This window comes from Syngnathus scovelli, chromosome 12, assembly GCF_024217435.2.
Source record: "Syngnathus scovelli strain Florida chromosome 12, RoL_Ssco_1.2, whole genome shotgun sequence".
NCBI classification, from domain to species: domain Eukaryota; kingdom Metazoa; phylum Chordata; class Actinopteri; order Syngnathiformes; family Syngnathidae; genus Syngnathus; species Syngnathus scovelli.
In genome coordinates, this window is record NC_090858.1 from 12,083,786 (window position 1) to 12,100,680 (window position 16,895).

Genomic DNA, 16,895 nt, shown 5'->3' on the forward strand with positions numbered 1-16,895 from the left:
CAAGAAGAATGGTTAAAAATACCTTCAACCAGAATCCAGACTCTCATTGGAAGCTATAGGAAGTGTTTAGAGGCTGTTATTTCTGCAAAAGAAGGATCTACCAAAATTGATCTCATTTTTCTGTTGGGGTGCCCAAATTTATGCACGTCTACATTTGTTTAGGTAATGATTGCACACTTTCTGTAAATCCTATAAACTTCATTTCACTTCTCAAATATCACTATTTTTGTCTGCTATACGATATATTTAACTGAAATTGCTGATCCGAACAACCAATGATTTATAAAGTCAAATCTTGCCAATGATCAGGGGAGCCCAAACTTTTGCATACGACTCTATCTATCTATCTATCTATCTATCTATCTATCTATCTATCTATCTATCTATCTATCTATCTATCTATCTATCTATCTATCTATCTATCTATCTATCTATCTATCTATCTGGATGGATGGATGGATGGATGGATGGATGGATGGATGGATGGATGGATGGATGGATGGATGGATGGATGATGGATGGATGGATGGATGGATGGATGGATGGATGGATGGATGGATGGATGGATGGATGGATGGATGGATGGATGGAGGAAAAAAATTATGCTGTAATGCAACAAATACAGAACGATGAGTTATTTAAAAACGCACTTGAGTAGCATTTACTCTTTAGTTGAATTTGTGTGAAAAGACCCTCGCCAGCTTCCGTCGTCTGCGTTTGTTTTGTTGACATTTTTTGTCCTCTCTTCCGTTAACGGACTTGTCCTCAAGTTAGCAACAAAGCTCACATAGAACGACGCAATGCCTTCAACATTCACGCCAGCTCGACAAATTCCGACTTATTTTAGAGCGCAATAAGCGCAATATGACAGTTCCGTGGTTGACCGACCCGTCGTGTTTCGTCGCTATGATGCCGCGAGGAATCGACAGTTAGCTTTAGCCCGTTACCAGCTGTGACAATTTAAACTAGAAAAAAAAAAAAAAAAAAAAAAAAAAACACACACACATGGAGGGCGTTCTGTACAAATGGACCAACTACATGACAGGTGAGTCGCCTTTCTGAGTTGTGGGTATTCACAATATGTCTCATTTGAGGACAGGCCCATTGCTATTGTCTTAATAGTCATGAATGTTAATTGTGATATATTACAATCGTGCTCAATTAGAGCCAAGACAATACTTATATCACCAAAGTCCTGCCCGCGGGCCAAATCCGGCCCCCGGTCATATTTCATACGGCCCACAGCTTCGGTCTTATAATGAATTATTCATGGCCCGCCTGCACTGTCAAACTGAAAAAAAAAAAAAGAAAAAAAAAAATGAAACTTGAAACTGTAATTCCTCCTATTACTAAAAGGTGGCAGCACCAGCCCTCTCCGCTCATTTCTGCCAAAGAAAACGAGGAAAGTTGACATTGAGGGCCGTCGCTTTCAAGAGAAATGGGAATTACAATACTTCTTCACTGAAAATCAAGGCAATTGTGTTTGTCTTATTCGTAAAGAGACTGTTGCCTTGTTTAAGGATTTCAACCTAAAGAGACACCATCAGACTAAACATGCTAACACATACGACAAGCTAACAGGGAGTGACCGCGCTGATAAAGTGAAGCAGCTCCAAGCTGAACTGGCATCACAACAGCGATTTATCACGTGGGGCTGTGAGTCAAAAGTAAATCAAAAGTAAAAATTACTTAATATTAAATATTACGAAGTGGCCATGTTAATACTGTTTAAGTTATGAACCTGTAGACGTGACACAAACTATTACTTTCTGAAAAATTTTGTAAATGACAAGAGCAAAATTCACTTGTTTTAAGTTTTAATAATAACAGACAACTTTGCATTACTTATAACTCCTGTTTAAAATGTTCATGAGGCAAAAATAATTTTAAACTCTTTGATACAGTTTGTTCAATGTTATCTGACTCTTTAGATATGAATGAAAGGCAGAATTTGTGTTTTTAAAGTTGCTCACATCTGCCTGAGTGGCTTATATTTGGTTATTTTGTCATTTAAAAAATAAAGACAATTGGGACAATGAAATTTGTTTCATAACAGTATGTATTTGCATGAAATTTCTGTAGTTAAAAAATGTCTGAAAAAAGTATTGGCCCCCAGGCCCCTTCACTTTATCAAATCTGGCCCTTGTTGGATTCTGTCCACAATTTAGGGAGCGCGCTATCTGCGCCTCACGGCAAAAGCCATTGCCAATCACCTGTTATCCAATTTACTCACTGCGTGCTTGTTTGATTTCTTCAGATTAAGGAAAATGCTAAAACACTGAAGCAGAAATTAGACTTACACAGGTTGGTTGAGTTCAATCACAATTCTTGTTCAGAAAGCTCCGTTTTCAGGAAAGTACAATACAGCGCTGGGCCCTTCAAGAGCAGAAAGTCTCCATTCAGAAAAGGCAACATTCAAGGTTCTTTGGTCAGCTTATGTTCATTTGCACATCCCAGTGTGGGCCGAGTTTGATGGGTGATGAGTCAGGGGGTGTGACAAGTTCGTAGGAGATTCTGATTCCATGGGAGTGGTGCTGGTTATGGGCGATTTGGTGTGTGTGGGGGCTGTTGTCTTCCATCCCGTCTTTCGGCCTTGGCGATCATCTTTGGCCGAGTCCTTGGCTGGCTCCCTCTGTCACCTGCTGGTTTTTATCTCCACATGACCTTCCTGTGAACATTCTCCTCCATTCTTGCACATACACTGTCGCACCTCATTCTTTCATCGTTCTTTCAATTTTGTCATTTTGTACGAAATTGTGTGAGCTTTTGGCTGTGACATCATTAATCTATTACTGTTCCCTGACTATGCAAAGTTTGTTGTTTTGATACTCCATGTCTTTGCTTACGTCATTATTCTCAGTTTAATCATGCTTCCAACCGTATCTTTTCTTTGTTAGGCAAAATATTTCCCTCTGTGCAGAGCGTTCAGTAGTAATGGAAAAGCTGGCGTCTCGCATTAGGCGACATATGACGTTTAGTCAAAACACAAGATATAATCAAGTACTGAACAGTCAAGACGACTCTGGCCGTGTCCATGATTTAGAGAAAAAACATCAGGCATGCATTACACAGTTCCTTAAGGGTCATTAAGCTATTTCGGCAATATATCAAAAGACATTTGTTATTTCAAAGTGCTCAGAAATACATATCAGATCATAAAGTTATAAAAACCTTATTACCACCTATCAAAAATGTCTAGTTATGTCTTCTTTATTGATTTGGTGTGCAGGTATAATTATAAGCTTAAAGTGTTTCTTTTATTGATTTAATATGTGAATATAGTAGTAGCTCAAGAAGTGAAACTCACGGAGATTTTTTGCACAATGTTTTTCTGAAGAAAAATTAGAAACAATTTTATATCTGTAATAAAAATCTATTTTACTTTTCTTAGATGTAATCATACAAATTCTATTTTAAGATTTAAAATATGACATTGTCTAGTAAATCTACATAATACAAGAAATTGATTTTTTTTTTTTTTTTTTGAAACTCAGAATTTTTTGTTTTTCAGGTCCCTTGAATTGTGCTCCATAAATCCAATTTATTAGAGAAAAGCCCAAAATATATATACAAAGCTTGAAATAATACTATATACAATGCAAATATTTGAGAAGAATGAGCACTGCGAGTATTTTTAATCACAGCGTATGTAAAGAAGTCATCATAAGGTGTTCAGGATTGGTGCCTGTAAGACGAATACCGTTCTGTATTTACTCACACAGAAGACTGTTGGCATCGCATATTTACCTTTCATTGGAATGGACATTGCTGTTTGATGTGCATCTTCATAATGTTTTAGAAGAATTGAATAGTATTTCATGGTGGCTCGGTGGCGCACTGGGTAGCACGTCCGCCTCACAGTTAGGAGGGTGCGGGTTCGATTCCACCTCCGGCCCTCCCTGTGCGGAGTTTGCATGTTCTCCCCGAGCCCGCGTGAGTTTTCTCCGGGCACTCCGGTTCCCTCCCACATCCCAAAAACATGCTTTGTAGGCCGATTGATCACTCCAAATTGTCCCTAGGTGTGAGTGCGAGTGCGAATGGTTGTTTGTCTCTGTGTGCCCTGCGATTGGCTGGCAACCGGTTCAGGGTGTCCCCCGCCTACTGCCCGATGACGGCTGGGATAGGCTCCAGCACGCCCGCGACCCCCGTGGGGACTAAGCGGTTCGGAAAATGGATGGATGGATGAATAGTATTTCTTTGTGTGCACACACATGTGCGTCAGGCTGGCAGCCACGCTGGTTTGTGCTGGAGAACGGCGTCATCTCATACTACGACAGCGAGGACGACGTCGGCAAAGGAAGCAAAGGCTCCATCAAGATGTCCGTCTGTGAAATTAAAGGTTGGTTCATCAACATTCGTCGAGTGAAAGCAAGCGGACCTGACGTGGCTCCGTTTCAGTTCACCCGACCGACACCACCCGTCTGGAGCTGATCATTCCCGGCGAGCAGCATTTTTACGTGAGGGCGGTCAATGCAGCAGAGAGACAACATTGGCTGGTGGCACTCGGCTCCTCTAAAGCCGGAACCTTGGACTCACACAGACACAGAGGTACGCATAAGACATCCTGAGCAATCAATTCAAACTACTCATTCAAGTGGATGATTGGCCACCCCTGATATGTGGATGGATATGCGTGTGCGTTGCAGGTCCGGACTGTCTGCGCACCAAAATGTCTGAGCTTCGCCTGTACTGCGACCTGCTGGTGCAGCAGGTCCAAACCATCCAATCACAGAGCAGCGCAGAGCCCGAGGGCACTCCCACATCCGAGGTTTCAAACGAAACGAAAACACGGTTTGTTTGTGCCTGTTTCAGCTTGGGCGCCAGCGGAAGCTCACTATTTCCACCTGATCCCCAGGCCTCGCTCCTCAGCGCCACCTGCACCACTTTTATCCGGACACTGGACGAGTGCATGAGCCTGGCGCAGCAGAGCCTCGCGCCGCGCCCGCAACCTCCTGAAAGGCTCAGCCGCCCTCCTAATGTGCGTGCGTATGTATCGTATGCAATGTGTGTTTGAAGCGTACAAAGACAACATACATATCATTGAACGTGTACCTCCTGACAATGATGGTTTTAAGAAGATCGTGCCGGGATAGACTCCAGCATGGACAAGCGGTTCAGAAAACGGATGGATGTTGACTATTCCGTGTTGATGCGAAATGTTTGGTGTCCAGATGAGAAGATCAGTCAGTCACCCCGGCACGTCCATTTTGGACAGGTCAGTGCCAGCGCACACTCCCACTTTGGGTTCCCACCTGATTCTGTCCTTCAGGCTTTCCCGCTTGTTGATCCCTCTTTCAGCTTCTTTGCAACTCTTCCATGTTTCAGGCTTATTCTTTCTGTGTAAGGTTCTCTGCTTGTCATTCCTTTAAACGGCCCTTGTCTTAGCTTTGTAACGAATGGATTCATCAACTAATTGATAATTTAATTATTTGGTAACTATTTTGGTAACTTGGTAACTTCTTTTTTCAAACAGCGGCCGATACTATTGCCCATTTTCTTGAGATGTTACAGACCAAACCAATAACTGTGTCAATTAACTTATGTTTCTCTATTTTCCACTCATGCAAAATAACGGTCGGTGTATTGTTTGTGCGTCGTTGAGGTGCGGCGTACTGAAGGAGAGCTCCAGCGTATCCAAGCCACGGCGGGACCGGGCCAGCTCAGACACTTCAGAGTTGACGTATAAAGGTGCCAGCAAGTTTGGATTTTGTCTTCACGTTAAAAAGATGTAGCGCAAAGCTGATTTCCAAATAGCCCATTTTGTTACAAATCGGGCAAACAAACGACATTCAAGACAACCGTTCAGTAATCTACCGTAATATTAGTTGTGGCTTTGCTTTTTTTTTTTTTTTTTTTGCAGAAGATAAAGAATATATGCCAGTGATAATACGTTAACGGTCCGTTTTTAAGAGAACAGCCATGTTGTTAGTGTGAGAAGTGCACAGGAGGCCTGGCTGAGCGTCATTCAGCAATGAATAAAGCGGCCAGGTGTTTGTGTTCCAGGATTGCTGGACTCATCGCACATCCCTAAGGAACGAGGGGTCGCGGCCAGTCTGAAGACCACGCCTGCAGACACGGGCGCAGACCTATCCATCTGAAGGTCGGAAGGTGTCGTTTTGATGCAGACGCCGTGAATGTATTTTACTCGCTCTCTCTGTGGGAGCACACCTTTGGCTTTTATTTATATTTGCCCATGGGACTCAGAACTTGAATTCCTGCTGCGGCAAGTGGGACCAAAGTGGACGCTGTCCTTCCGGCCCTCTCTCCCATCCACACAACAATGTGAACACGTGGCGCCATTTTGTGGCGATGGTCGCGGCTTCGATGTTGCTGCTGCCTTCAAAGACCATGCCTGTGTTGGGACTTATTTTCTCATGAGCGATTTTCAGTTGGTTCATTGAAATGTTCACAAAATCAAAATCTTTGTACCGTGTCGCAGCAACTGCGCTCAGAATCAATCACATTCTCTCCCTCCCCCTTCCATGAATATGTGCCATTGTGTTTTTGATCAATTCCCAATAGCGCCAATGTGAGGGCGGTGCAATGCACAATTGGTACTTGTAGGCAGCAGCTGGACTCCATTCATCCACTTTTTACTTGCCGCTTGTGCACTTTAACAGTCAAATTCCTTTTATGGAGGGATTGGGATAACTGTGTCGCCATGGCAACAGATTCTGCACTTAACCATATGGCGTTAAAAAACACTGCACTAAAGCACCTAAAATAATCTGAATTATGATATATAAAAAAAAAAAAAGTGTTTTTCTGGATGTTATGATACCCCTGAATAAAATCAGACACGATTCTAAAGCATCTGTCCAAGTAGTTCATTTGTCTCACTGAAGTTTTGATTTAACAGCTGTTTTGAGTCACATGCAATATTGTGTGCGTGCACAAGAACCAACACCCGTACAAAAATTACTTTCAGTACAGGCTCTCCCAAAAATGTCCACACTCTTTGACCACCCATTACTGTACTCAGAATTCTTCTTTCCACTAATGTTTTCCCATAAGCCATTCCACTGTTGTGTGTGTGTTTACAGAAGGTGTGTGCATGTGTGCTCTTGGTATTTGTTGTTTTTGTCTCAATGAGCAAGCTTCACCCACGATGGCATCCATGCCGGATGCGGTCTGAGCTTGGCCGTTGAAAAGGGCGTGAACACAAATGAGAAATTGAGCAGTCGCCTCCAAAAGTATTGGAATGGAAAGGTCAGTCAGTTCCTTTGTTCAACTTTTTTAAATGAGCAAGGTCTGTTTCAATAGATCACTTGAAAAGTGATGTTGACAAATGAACTTGAAGCATTTCACATTTAATGGCATGACCCTTTCTTGCGCTCCAGCTTCACTTCTGCAAAAGCGGACACGATGACAGCGATGACGATGATGTGTAAGCAAACATTTAAAAAGTGGCTTTGGGCGCGGTCCCTGGCTCAGATGGACGCGGCGATGAACAGACGACAGGCACTCGGCCGTCAGTTTGGGCTTCACGTTTTAGATGTCTTTGTCTGATATTTCTCCTTAACGTGCGTAACAATTTGCCACTTTGTTTACTTTGGGCAGGAGGAGCCGAGGAGCAACTCGCAGCAAGTCCAAAACTACGCAAGGTAACAGCACAAACAAATGTTAATGTTACTGTTACTTTTGTGTCAAAACCAAATGCCAGCAACATCAAAATAGACTAGCTACCCCGACCTAGGTTTTGGAATTGGTTTGAACCTGAACATTGCGCTTAGATATACAGGAAAAGAAAAAAAAGACTGAATGCACGATTTATGATTCACTGAAAATGGCAAAACAATGTACCTCAATGAATGTTCCAAAACATTTAAAGGTTAAATGCAAGTGTGAAAGGTATGTACATACAAGTGAAGTGTATGCTACTTGAAAAGTCAAATGGAAGATGTAAAAAGAAGTTAGCCGTGTGTGCGTGTGTCTGCGCGTGTCTGCGCGTGTATGTGCGTGTGTGTGTGTTGCATTCCAGGCCTGGTGCCCTCCAGAGTTGGTGGTTCTGGCGCGCTGCGCGGGTTGTTACAAGCAGCCCAAACATGCCACCATGGCGGCAGGACCCTTGGAAGATCAATCGTCCTCCAGTGATGAAGACGACCATGAATTGGAATGTGAGCCGCCGGTAGTGAGCGCCAATGAGCACGAGGGACCCCAGGCCGAGTGGCAGAGCGAACCGCCAGACTCCAGGACCACCGTCCTGCAAGGTGACTGCTGCCTAATTCCCTTGCCCAGAATGCATACGCTACCCAATCTGCACACATGAGAAAACAAACACAACCAATCTATGTGTAAGATCATCATGTTTTCCACACGCCATGTTTTATTTTTTATTGTCGCTGTTGTCATTTGTTGTCATTAGTGACTAAAGTGGCCAAAGTTTTTTTCTCCTTTTACGATATTCATTTCACAAATTTGCATCAGTAAAAAGTTCATATTTTGTCCATAATTCATTTGATTACTTCATTATGGTTCATGTACGTTGCATACCTTTAAAATGGCAATGGCAATTCCCGCTGAAAGTGTTTCCCTTTATTGCCCCTCAGATGGCGCGTCCCCCCCGACTCAGGTCCAGGATTCACCTGCAGAGGGCGCCAGCCAAAACACGGACCCATAAGGCAGCCTGTCATGTCACACACGTGCGCTTTTCCCCAAAGTCGCAAACAAACAAATGCCTCTTGCTAGTCATAATCATTATTTGTTGAAAATTGAGAGCCCGTCACAGGTCAGCTGATTGTCTTGATCGCTCATGTACACACACACACACACACACACACACACACACACACACACACACACACACACACACACACACACGCACACACACACACACACACACACTTATGCATACACACACACACGCACACACATTGTTAACTGTACATTGAAAATGAATGGGTCATGTTAGGTTACGGATTCTAGTTATTGATCTGACTCCAAATTGCGATCAACACTTAACACATAAATTGCTATGTCCTAATCCACACACTGGCGCACCTAACAATTTTGCGAGTTCGTTCTGTCAAAGAGAAGACCAGTAGATCAATCAGACCAAATTTACCAATTATTTATTCCTGACAGAGCGCACTAATACAGGCCTGGGTCCCGGGTCCCTCACACTAAAACTCGTGCGTTTTTGTGACCACCAAAAGACGACACATTCTTCCGGGTTGCCCAGTTTTAAAGAAACACAATATGAATATTAAAGCATGCAAAATATTGTGAGATGATTGGTCGATGGCCATCTCCTCCCCGGTCCAGGTGTCGCTGAGGTCAGACAGTTGGGTTTTTCCCTCGAAGGCCGGTCTCATAGACGTGCTGTTGTTCTTGTTCCTAACCGACCTTGAGATGATCTCCTCCGGTACTCCCTATCCGGGCCTATTCCACAACACTTTGAAGAAAACAAGTTCATGCAGTTTGTCTGCACATTCCTCGCCCCCCACCAATCCACACGTGCACTCTAATACTAGATATTATATTAATATGATTATAAGTTTAACACAAACTTAAAAAATATGTTTGCAAACTCCCAAAAGCACATTTCCCTTTATTCCCTCTCATGACCTCATTTATGAGGTCATCACCCGTTACCCTAGCAAACAGCTACCAGCGCGCTGTCGATCCTTCCTTCCCCCCGCTGCTCATGTTGAGTCACCAGGGCATATTGGCCCATCGGTGGCAACGGGCCAACGGTTTTCTCGATCAACCGGACAGTGAGTGACCTAATACATGGAATACAACAACAATCGCATAAAATCATAATTGTAATAAAAATAGCTACAGCAACAAGCACAGACATGATGAGGCCTTTCCAGCTTCCGAACGTTTTCATCCAATCAGACCAAATATCGGTGTGTACGCCTGAATGATCTTTCATCTTTTTGTTCAGTGTCCTCAGTCCTTCCAACGCCCTGGTCAGTCGGCCTCCTGGTGCCGTGTTGTTTGGGATGAAAGTACAACATGCATCACCAAACATTCCACACACACCATGTTCCTTAGCTAATAGCATGTCCAACGCAATTCTATTTTGGAACGCCATTAACGACGTTGCAGCCAATTGTTCATGAACTGCGGCGAATGATTCAGCTGTATAATTACCCAGCCGTTGGACATTGTAATGAACGTAATTAATACGGTCTACATTTTTATTGGGGGTGATCCATAGGAAGATACTTTCGAATCCCGAGGACACTTGATTAACGAGTTTATACTTATCTGGCACACCCCGGGGCACTCCTATAGTGTCAATATATGTTGGATCGTCGTCGCTCAACCACGGGGGCAAAATGTCTCTTTTGGCTCGCTTCAGGAGCCCCGCCAGTGGGGACTCCAGGTTCCAATTGAGATTCTGTATTTCAATGGGGACAACCACCACAGGCATTATCAACGACACGAGGGCACAGATACCTGATGCATTCTTCGGCAAGCGATCCTATAATTTGTCATCTCCACACCACAACCAGATGTCACTGGTCTTCCTCTGCTCCTTCCATCATTGCTGGGTGAATTCTGGCATGTCCTGTTAAAGCTTGAAAGCAAGTGAATTTGGAAAAAAAACTTTGTATATCACAATTACAAATTGAAACCTACTCACCCATTTCTATTTTACCACTCCCCCCTTTTGACACATTCACCCAATGTGTCATTACGTATCAAAAGGAACCTGCAAAGCGTCCCCTCTCATCACCACACTCATTGTAGCCAGGCCCGCGGAACCTCTAGTTACCATCTGGGCCCCGGGACCATCACCCCAAGTCCTTGAAACTTGACTGTCCACCACACACACTCGGCAACACAAACAAAAATCATCGCACTCCTGTCAGTGAGCTTATAGCCCGGCTGACAGTGGACATTTGTACACACAAAAACTGACATCAAGTATCAAAATTAAAACAGTCATAAAATGAATCCTGGCGCCCGCGGATCATGTCCTGAAAACCACGTTATCAACAAGTTCATCATAAAAACCAAAAGGGCAAGGGTTAACATATTCTTGTAAATCCAACACAAACTTTCCACGAATGCAATCGACAACCTGCAAGAATGAAAACAAGTTACGCAAGCAACGCGCAATCCGCTCCTTGGCTGGTGGCTGATGCTGCAAAAAAAAAAAAAAAAAAAAAAAAAAAAAATCAAGTCACACAGAAAAACAAAGCAGAGCGTGCTATTGTCGCAAACACGTTCAAGCGTCAAACAATTGGTCACTGTCCACCTAGTCCGTCACCCCGTCGGGTGAGCTCAATGTCGTCACACGTCAAATCGTCCAAAGTCTTGCTGTTCGATACTAGTTCTGTCTTGTCTGACCATATCACTGAAATGGGCCTTCTCCATCACATCGTTTTGTTGTCGATGGTGCCCCTGATTTGATCATTGAGCCATGGTTCCGGTCAGAACTCATCATTTACCAGTTCCAGACCCTCCAGTCTGTACCACCCCTTCAGGTGAGAGGAATTTTATCCTCAATTGCAAACACATCACCCCAACTTCAGACCTCTCTGGCCAATCATACTGCGCACACACAGTCATAGATGATCACATGCGCACACACCCATCCACACACTCGCAGACACACACATCCGTCTCTATCACTCAGCTCTCCTCCCACACTAAGCAAAGTTAGTATGTTAGTGTGCAGGCAAACATTGACTCCTAATAGTAACTCTTCACATTTGGACATACTTGTCAACATGACCTATTGTAAAATCTCCAATTCAATTTTCCATAAACTCGCCCATCAGATTCATCGCAAATTGTCATATATGTCTATCTGGGGGGGAGACGACTGTGGGACCCGCGTGTCAGGGGAGCCTCCATAACCTCAGATTGCTCCTACAAACTCGATCTCTATTAATTATCCTAATTAAATTCAATAAAGATGGGTCCGACTATTCCCTCTGGATTTTTACATCATCATTTGGCTCTCCCCCTTTTTCCTGTTGTCTAGCTCAAATATGTTTCTCAGTCTGCTTCTCTTTATTGCCCCTCTTGGCGAGTCTAACTCGCCCCTTTTTCTCTTCCTAAAAATCCTGCCTGTCACACCATCCAGCACCTCTCCCTAGAATGGGCAGTTTTTAATGTAATTTACGTCATTGCTGTCCAGATCTTCTATCCTCAATCTCCCTTGCTGTCAATCCCTGTTAAAATGCCAAAATGCCCCTGTTCCTCTTGACCGAATCCACTTTAGTCCAAATGTCCTATTCTAAAATGTATCTAACTCGACTTCTACTTCTTAAGCCTGACGAGCCAAAATATCAGATCTCGCTCTTGTTTCTTACCGTTTTAGCCTATTTGTTTTATCCAAATCTGTTCAATCTCTGACTATGATGCTTTTCTCTGTAGCTCTACGCATTATTCAATTTTTATCAAATCTCCTCAGTTCTGTCAAACTCAGTGCACAATGAAGCTCCTGTCCACCTTGACCCGAGCTCCACCCAGTTTGGTAACGCCACAGCAAGGAGTGCGATTTGGCCGTCGGACACTTCCAACACCCCTGCGTCCCAGAGGCCACACAGAGTGTCTTCCATGCCTTGGTCCGCCTCTTTCGGCCAACGATATTGAGGCCGTTTGATAGGCTGCGTCTCATCCATTTGGAGATCAATAGGGGCCACCGAATGACAAAACCCGACATCAAATGGACCCTGGGACCACAGTGTGTCGGGCAAGGCCGCCAGCATTACTTCAGCGTCCTCATGATCAGTTAACTCCCTACCGTGTGTGCGGGACACCATAATCTCCTCCAGCAATCCTGTGTCTGCCATGGGTTGTTTAATTTGGTATGCATTCTGAGACTCAGACCAGTACAAATTAGGAATGTGAGTTTTCCGCCAATCAGTCTGTTGCAACAACTGCTTGACCATTGAGCCCAATTGTCTGGCCTCGTGTCCTGGGGCAAGAGCCAGCGAAATGTGTGGCACCCCTTTCTCTGTCATTTTGAACCACTGCATTTGTTCATATGTCAATTCAGTTGCCGCTGCGACTCCCTCTTTACCAATCAAAATGCACGATGAAGTTAAATCCCACATGTGCCCTTCAATTTCTTCAAACAAATCCCGATATACATCATCACTTTTTCGGTCATAAAATAGAGTGCAATGCAAAGGATCAACAGGTGGGTGGTATGGCGCCAGTGAGCAGATCCAGGCTTCCACAGTAGGTAGGTCGAGAACACACCGCCACCAGCAGGGGTCTCTGGCTCCAGCCTGGCCCAGTAGATGGTTGCAGTTTCTGCTTCTGCCGGTAGGGGCGCCATCAGCCACTGACCATATTGTTGTAGCTGCTGTGAGCACTGGATGCTGATGCCATCTGGAAATTGAATAATCACTCCCTTTGGCCCACACAGAATTCTGGCTTGAACGGCTGACAGCAAGTCCCTTCCCATCAAATTGATCGGAGTGTCTGTGGAATGGATGTATTTGTACCACAGTCTACACCCTGTCCGGGTGATCACAGTTTCAAGTGGTTTGGTAAAAGGCAGAGTACGTGGTTGTCCCGAGAAGCCGACTAAAGTTGTTGTTTTCTTTGACAGTGAGGATACAGGAAGGGCAGTGTTTATTGATGAATAAGTTGCTCCTGTGTCCACCAGCATCTTCACAGGTTTTTCTTTCCACTGTCACATGAAGCATTGGCTCCGCCGGGCCACTGCTTTCCTGGCTCCCTGGGCAGCCCTATTCAAATTGTCCACACCAGAGATCATCATGTTGGTAGTACTGACCTCCGTGCGTTTGTGGGCGGGTGGCTCCGCGCGGTCGATACTGTGGGCATTCTTTTGCCCAGTGGTCGGTTTCGCCGCAGATGAAACATGCGTTGGGCGAATGGGGTTTGTATGCTGCCCTCCCCGGGTAAGCAGGTGCACTCCCTCTGTATCCGCCCCGGAACTGGCCCCTTCCGCGCCCCACCACCTGAAGAGCCTGTGACATTTGCATTTCCTTTTTCTGTGATTTAGACTGTTTAGCTTCACCATGCATTTTTGCCAACTGTAATTTCAACAACTGTTTAGATAATGCGTCTGTCTCGTTTTCAACTTTAGCTTGTGACTCAGTGAACATTCTGCAGTGATGCAAAAGATGACGTTTAAATCGTTCTTCGGCACAAACCAGAATGTCAGGATCTGACATTAGCTGCTTCTTCACATCTGGCGGAAGTCCATCCAGCAGCGCCGTTCGGAAGAGCACCTCTGCCTCGTGCGTGAGAGCCGGATGTCGACCTGTGGTTTCAATCCAACTCTCCACACATGTTACATAATGTTGTGCAGGTGACATTTTCACATCATAAGGAAACATAGTGGGGGCCAGATCGGTGGGTTGTGGGAAAGTCAATTTAATGTTTTCAAACAGGGGCGCTGCTACTTGTGGCAAGGGCACCTCCCTCCCCAGTCTCGCTGTGCCTGCTGCTTCCTCAGTTGCCTGCAGTTGCACCAGGGAGCATGCTCCTGCCAACATCTGGCGCATGTCACCGAGTGTACAGCTCTGCCCACTCATCAGAGCCAAAAATTTGTTCAGCCACACCTTGCCTCCTCTGTGAAGTGGGGGCATATTTTCCATTATCGTGGTCACATCACGGAGCACCATGGGCTCGTAGTGCTGACCGCCCGATGTGGTCACCAGCGGACACATCAATTCATTTTTCTGCACCTCGGCCTGTGTCATCTGTCCCTGACCACTCCGCAAATTATATTTTCTCCGTGTCTCTCTCTCTCTCTCTCTCTCTCTCTCTTTCTCTCTCTCTCTGTTGCCCATTTTAACATCTGCGCTTCCTGTCTACGCTGCTCATCGGCTTGATCAATTTTCTTTTTTAGCTCCTCATTCTCGGCAGTAAGTCTATGCCAGCTTTCTCCTTTTGTCACATTGGACGGTTGAGGGCTCGGACCGGGGGTGGAGGTGTCCACGCGGGATGTGTCCACGCGGGATGTGTCCCCCTCCCGGGCCCGTCGCCTCTCTTTATTTACTGCTTGTTCAATCAACTGTACAATACTCTGATCCGCCCTTTCGCCTTCGCCCTCGACATCCACTACCATCCTACCACCCAACGTCACCACCGGATCCATTACTCCGGGGTCGCCGTACGGCGGCGGTCCAACATAGCTCACTCCGAGTTTCGGGGCACTCGGGTGTGTCACATCATGCAAAGATGGATAAATGCCCTTGTATTCATTTCTTTCCTTGTCTATTTTCACCGCTTTCTCTACCCTTCTTTCTCATGCTCTTGTTAGCCTGCCATTGTCCAAATCAAAAATGTTTTTTTCTTTTAACTGTCTTTCTTTTGAACCTCTAAATCGCTCGTGTTGCTAACCTAACCTAACCTTAAAGAAAGGACAAACAGATTACTCCCAATAGCTCCTCATTATTTACGAGTTAGCCCCCCTTTCTTGAACATTCTCTGATCCATGCCGTCTTCCTCCTCACACTGTGTGGATGCAGCACACAGGGTGTGCACATAAACGCACACACCGAGCGCGCACACAACCGCACGTACACACACACACACACACACGCATACGCACGCACGCACGCACGCACGCACGCACAATCCATCTCTCATGTAGCTTCTTTGCCACTTTCTATCGGTCAATACCACTCACAATTTGCGCTTCCACATCAGCATATACATTCCTTCAATCTCACTGCTTCAAACATTCACTGAGAAACTCACACTGTCCCTGCCCCGCCCGGGCTATAGCACCCCCCGTGCGAGAGGGTCGCGGCATCAATGTTGACTGGTTACAGGCTGGCCATTTCCTGCAACAATCATGATGCCGGCCCACCGCCCGCGCGAGCATAGCACAGGCCCACGCATACAGCCCAGACCCGCGACTACGCGCGAGTGCAGGCTCGCCCATCAGTCTCAACCTCTCAAAGGGCAGGCCAACTTTGCTATTGCGCCCTTCACCATGTTCACATTCGACATCTTTCAATGTCTTCTACACAACATTTGTTGTCTCTTATTCTCATCCTATCAAGCCACCGTTCTAGTAACTTTCTGTCACACACCTTATTTTCTCTACTGCCACACCTTGCTCATCTTAGTTTCTCTAACCAACTTAACTTAAACACACCATTCTTCCATAGAACACACATCACTCACACACACTCATATACACACCCACTCATGAGGATCCTCTGCGCGCACACTCTCTCTCCCCCCAATTTGGTTCATTTTGGATGTTTTAGCGGTCTGATCTCTCACAGGAGGAACTGTTACCACCGGATATTTTTTGAGGAGGCCTCACTTCCCCTCGGGGATCTCTTTATTAACCCCAGCTATTTGAATACGATCGTCACCGCACCCTTGTCCGCCACGACGAAGCACTAGGTCCCTGACCTATCAGTAGTACGCGTAAGTCCCTGACTTTACCGTACACGTTACACACGTAAGTTCCAAACTTATTCACCGTATGTATCTTAACTTCATGCACACCTTATTTGATCTGAACGACAGTCTCCTCTTAAATTTCCTCTTTCAATTTGCAGCATTTCGACTTATAGTAACAGGTATTCTGCTTACCTTATCGGTGATGAGCTCAGGGTTTAGGAAACGTCGTACCAGCTCAACGTTGTGCGCTTATTCCAAACGGTTCGCCGACCGGGAGACAGTGTCCCTGACACTGTCCGGTGTCTTGGCTAAAGACCACGAGTTGTCAATTACCCTTCTCTTGACATCACGTCCGCGGTCACCAAGAAATTGTTAGGTTACGGATTCTAGTTATTGATCTGACTCCAAATTGCGATCAACACTTAACACATAAATTGCTATGTCCTAATCCACACACTGGCGCACCTAACAATTTTGCGAGTTCGTTCTGTCAAAGAGAAGACCAGTAGATCAATCAGACCAAATTTACCAATTATTTATTCCTGACAGAGCGCACTAATACAGGCCTGGGTCCCGGGTCCCTC

General features: G+C 45.2%; 1 protein-coding gene across 2 annotated transcripts; it reads left to right on the forward strand.

The window, feature by feature from the left end:
* The first annotated feature begins 685 nt into the window (after positions 1 to 685).
* On the forward strand, positions 686 to 8,873 carry plekha3 (pleckstrin homology domain containing, family A (phosphoinositide binding specific) member 3). Of its 2 annotated transcripts, XM_068652489.1 has the most exons (12): positions 686 to 1,045; positions 4,223 to 4,339; positions 4,399 to 4,548; positions 4,647 to 4,768; positions 4,856 to 4,978; positions 5,172 to 5,215; positions 5,603 to 5,688; positions 6,004 to 7,209; positions 7,341 to 7,387; positions 7,561 to 7,604; positions 7,982 to 8,210; positions 8,550 to 8,873. In XM_068652489.1, exons 1-8 carry the CDS (start codon positions 1,006 to 1,008, stop codon positions 6,096 to 6,098), a joined length of 777 nt encoding a protein of 258 aa, XP_068508590.1. In that variant the 5' UTR covers positions 686 to 1,005; the 3' UTR covers positions 6,099 to 7,209; positions 7,341 to 7,387; positions 7,561 to 7,604; positions 7,982 to 8,210; positions 8,550 to 8,873. The 2 variants fall into 2 exon arrangements, with proteins under 2 accessions (XP_068508590.1, XP_049591164.1); XM_049735207.2 differs by having other exon boundaries at positions 6,004 to 7,387.
* The last annotated feature ends 8,022 nt before the right edge of the window (positions 8,874 to 16,895 follow it).

What these genes read in the sequence shown, in the direction of transcription:
- plekha3 (XM_049735207.2), top strand. Translation starts at nt 1,006, where the DNA reads ATGGAGGGCGTTCTGTACAAATGGACCAACTACATGACAG. An exon ending in ATGGACCAACTACATGACAG is followed by an intron (nt 1,046 to 4,222) that starts GTGAGTCGCCTT and finishes CATGTGCGTCAG; the next exon opens with GCTGGCAGCCACGCTGGTTT. An exon ending in AGGGCACTCCCACATCCGAG is followed by an intron (nt 4,769 to 4,855) that starts GTTTCAAACGAA and finishes CCTGATCCCCAG; the next exon opens with GCCTCGCTCCTCAGCGCCAC.